Source organism: Elephantulus edwardii, unplaced genomic scaffold (assembly GCF_000299155.1).
Source record: "Elephantulus edwardii isolate Elephantulus edwardi_28Jun2011 unplaced genomic scaffold, EleEdw1.0 scaffold00427, whole genome shotgun sequence".
Taxonomy (NCBI): domain Eukaryota; kingdom Metazoa; phylum Chordata; class Mammalia; order Macroscelidea; family Macroscelididae; genus Elephantulus; species Elephantulus edwardii.
This window is the reverse complement of record NW_006400177.1, coordinates 402,896-407,460: the sequence shown is the minus strand read 5'-3', so window position 1 is coordinate 407,460 and position 4,565 is coordinate 402,896. Positions and strand designations below refer to the sequence as shown.

At 45.1% G+C, this 4,565-nt stretch overlaps 1 protein-coding gene across 1 annotated transcript in view; it reads left to right on the top strand.

Annotated features, from left to right (window-relative positions):
• The window catches only part of ACAD11 (acyl-CoA dehydrogenase family, member 11), a 97,523-nt gene that overhangs the window by 54,305 nt on the left and 38,653 nt on the right, over nt 1-4,565 (top strand). The window contains exon 12 of the mRNA XM_006902550.1: nt 4,424-4,531. Within this exon, the coding sequence (XP_006902612.1) occupies nt 4,424-4,531 (108 nt within the window). The remainder of the gene's footprint in view (nt 1-4,423; nt 4,532-4,565) is intronic.

Genomic DNA, 4,565 nt, shown 5'->3' with positions numbered 1-4,565 from the left:
GAGCTTAAAGCCCCTGATGGCTCTGGGCGCTGACTCTCACCAGTGGCTATGGATGAAGTCACAGGCGATTTTCAGCCAGCGCCGTCAAATCTGTCTTGAGAAAGTGCAACCAGGATGCTCTTTAGAGGCAAGCGTGGTAAACCTTTGCCTCACATGTTCTGGTCATGTTGTTAGGAAGGGCCAGTCCTTGGAAACTGACCTCATGCTTGCAAGGGTGGAGGGTCAGCAAAAGAGAAGAGCCTCAATGAGACAGACTGATGCAGTAACTGTAACCAAGGGTTGAGTGCATCACATATGATGAGGCTGGCACAGGATAGGACAGGGTTCAGAAGCCTTGTACAGAGAATGGCTAGGAGGCATTATCTACTTGACACCTAACAACAATAGAAGAAATTCAGACTTCCGTAGTAGACACAGTGTTAGCATTTTTTTTTCTGTTTAATCTCTGAACTCACTTTTTATCTGATGGTCAACCAGGTGGATTGACACAGTGACTGTTGCAGTGGGCTGGAGCCTGTCAGAGATGCTGAGGCTGTGAAGGGAGGGGCAGGGCTCACCTCTGTTGTTCACAGGATTCCTGAGAGTCAGAGTTGTCTTTACTGCACACAACAACAACACTCAGTTGTACTAGGGAGCTCTGGTGGCCTAGCCATAAGAAGCTGAGCTGCAATCCCATAGGCCCATGGTTCAAATCCTTCAGCTGCTCCAAGGCAAAAGGATGGGAAATCTTCCATGTGATTTACTGCATCTGAAAACCCATCAGAAGGTCAGCTATGAGTCAGTTCCAACCTGCTGGCAACCACAGGCAGCTCTGGCGACCTCGTGTGACGACCTCGTGCGTAAGAAGTTGTATTGCCAACCAAGTGCAGGTGGTTTGAATCCACCAGCTCCTCAAAGGAAAGATACACAATCTCCTTCCATGCCACTCCTGCCTCAAAAAACCCACACAAGGGTCAACTATGAGTCATACCTTTCTCAGCGGCAGTGAGTGGAAGCAAGTTGAATTGGCCAGTTGTACTGTGTCAATGCTATTACCAAATTCTGAAAGTTTAAAAATTTAAAGACAAATATATTTTCTTTAGCTGAGCTGTGATCAGTAACTCTCTGAAGCCAATAAGAAGCCACCTCTAAGGAGAGAGGGAAGCCTTTTCTCTGTGGTGGAGAGACCTTCCTGAAGGCCTGAGGTGTGGTATGCTGGGAGCACCTGGCAACAGGTGAAGGTGTGTGTTAACCTGAGGTTTAGTAATAGAAACCAATGATTTCTACTTGTGAAGTCCAAGTAATTTCCCAGAGAGTTGTAAAAACGTATGGGAAACATATCTTTTTTTTTTCTCCTTCAATTTGTCTATTTAAAAATCCCAGCCATTCAACATGTCATGAACTATTATTATACAATGAAATGTTTAAAATAGCAAGTGTAGTCTTGAACTTGAGCTGAACTTTTTAATGGAAAAAATTATTTTATAGAAGTAGTTGATCTAGGTTTTTCCCTAACCCTTAGTAATACCTTAACTTTATCAGCTTCTAAAATTAAACTCATACTGTCTGGAATCTTTTTTATTCAAGATTTACCTAATTTGAACGACAATAAGAAACATTGCTGTGTGAAAACAATTAACTTCATTAATTATAGCTCAACTTTTTTCTCAGAAAGAATTTTAAGCTTGTATTAATCTACTGGTAATCTTGTGGGTTTAATATACTATCAGCTAAATTAAGAGTGTTTGAACAGAGTACAAACATATACTGAGAGGCTTAGCTTGGACTTAATTCAGGGCCCTTCCAGTTGTCATGTGCCCTTAAGTCAGAACCCACCCTTACCTGACTCAGAGGCAGTAAATGACACAGGAGGAGACTGCCCATCTTTCTTGCATGGAGCAACCAATGGTGGATTCGAACTGTGTATCTTTTGGTTGGCAGCACAGCTTCTTATGATTAGGCCTTCAGAGCTCCCTTTAAGCTCCTCAAACTAGTAAGAAGCCATGGGGGGAAGCATGTCCTCAAAATCACAGGGGTTATCAGTTCTAAAGGGAGAGGTTTTAGCCACTATTTTTATGAAGTTTATTGGAATGAAAACCAGAGAAAGGCATCTAGAGCATTTTGTTGCGTGCAGAGACGAAGCGAGTTTTCACACCTGCTGACAGTGTGACAGTAAGTGCTCGTGCCTTGCATGGGAAGTCTCCTCTCAGGGTAGAAGGCCTTTGCTGGTTCTTTGACCAGGGCAATGTTTCTGTCTTTAGAGTCCTGAAGAGAGAGCCCAGCACCAGCATGAGCACTATCAGAGATAAAGGAGTGATGATAGAACTCTGCTTGCCAAAACTGAGGTGGACCTCAAGTGTTTGCTGCAGAAGGTCAAGGACTGCAGTCTTCAATATGGACTGAAGCTCAACATCAACAAGACAAAGATTCCCACTACTGGGCCAGTTGGCAGCACAACGATGGATGGAGAAGAGATTGAAATTAACAGTTTCAGCTTGCTCGGCTCCACAATCAACACTCTTGACACCAGCAGTCAGGAAATCAAAAGACATTTGCATTGGGGAAGTCGGCTGTACCTCTCCAGAGTACTGAGAAGCAATGGTGCCAGTCTAGAGATGAAGGTGTGCCTAATCCAGACCATGGTCTTCGCAGTTACTTTCTATGCATCGGAGAGCTAAGGATGACTTGGGAAAAAATCAATACCTTCGAGTTGTAGTGCTGGAGAAGAAACTTGAACATACTGCGGGCCTCCAAGAAAACAAATAGGACTGTCTTGGAAAGGGTGAAACCAAGTTTCTCCTTGGAGATAAGGATTTTGAATCTCTGTCTCACATACTTTGGTCATGTGGCCAGGAGAGACTGATCCTTGGAGAAGGACATCATGCTTGGAATGGTGGAAGGACAGCACACGAGAGGAAGACCCCACATGAGATGGATTGATACAGTAACTGGGGCAATGGGGGTTAGTGTATCGGAATTAGTGAGACTGGCTCAGGACAGGGCAGGCTTCAGAGCTGCTGTACACAGGGTCACTATGAGTCACAGGCAACTCAACGGCACATAACAACATGAGAGAAATACCAAAATGGATGACTCTGACAAACAAAAATAGCTTTTCTTACAATTTGCTTCCAGGAGGCTCGAAGACCAAATTCATGGCACTGGTTCTCAAGGAAGATGCGAATCCTTTATGCATCTGTACCCTAACCCTGCCTTGGAGATTGCATTCATCTGCATGACATTCTTCCCTGGGTCCAGGAGGGTCTCGGCTTGGGGACCCCAGACCCAGAGGACATACCGCCCCCAGCTTTGATTTCTGGGTAGTGGTCAGATCTCGGCTTCCTTGTCTCTCCGTTCTCGTTGTATCTGTTGTAAGATGAATGTGGTGGCTCAAGTGGAGTGCGTAACTTGGCTAACAGTGGTAACTGTAGGGAAAGTCAGCCTCTGGGAAGCCTATGATTCCCAATGAAACCTACCCCAACCTTGCCTTATTTACATAGTCATGCTAGAGTTTATACCTCAGTCACAAAATGACTTCATGCTGAGAATCACAGTCCAGCCAAGTGGACATATGTTCTGGGAACACACAAGTCAATCTAAGACACACTTGAATGTCAAGCTGTTTGACTTAAAATGTTAGACAGCATAGGGTGTACCTGACGAACAAGCAAATGTGAGGGGTGGAATCTCAGTGAAGTGTAGGAGTGACCCATCCTCCGAGACACTGCAGACCCTCCAGGTGGGATTCAGAAGCAAGAGAGCTGGTCGTGGGGGCCCCTCTGCCATTTCCCTCCACCCCCCTAGAGCATCCTCACTGAGGTGAATTCTGATTCAGATAGAGCAAATATGCACTGGACCCTGTCTGTGTAGCACATGCCTGGCTGGCCATCTATCTTAGCGGGTTTACCGATGTCTTTTTCATAGATAACACATGCTTTCTACATTTGTTTGCCAACTTTCCACTCCTTTTGTGGAATATTTGCATAAGCACTATTATCTCCCTTTGGCTTTCCACACTGTAGCTGTAAACAAAGTTAACATATTTATAAAAATATCTCTCAGGAGTGAGTGATGGGAAAGTGAATGGAAAAGGTATGTGTTATCTGTGTAAAAGTACAGTATATGCTTAAGAATAGTTTTGCTGCTAAGTTTTTCTTTAAAAAAGATGCATGTTTGTGCTTACTTTTTGAGATCAAATTGTTAATAATAACTAAAAATGTGGTTAGAAAGCAGGGGGAAGTGCCTTCACATCACCAGAGAGGGACAACTGGGCAAGGAGATGGGCCCCAAGTGAAACGCATGCAGGGCCTCTGTGTAGTGCATGCAGGCGGTGGTTGGGGGTGGACGTGGGGGGTGGTGTGGGCGTGGTTAGAACCCAGTGACCGTATTAGCTGCAGAAAGTGAATGTTTAAATGCACGACAAATGTCTTCCCTTGCTGTGTAGACACAGGGAACATGGAGGTGCTGCATCTGTACGGGAGTAAGGAGCAGAAGCAGCGGTGGCTCGAACCCCTTCTGCAAGGGAACATCACCTCCGCCTTCTGCATGACAGGTGAATGCACTCCCCCTCCCTGTGATGGACAGGT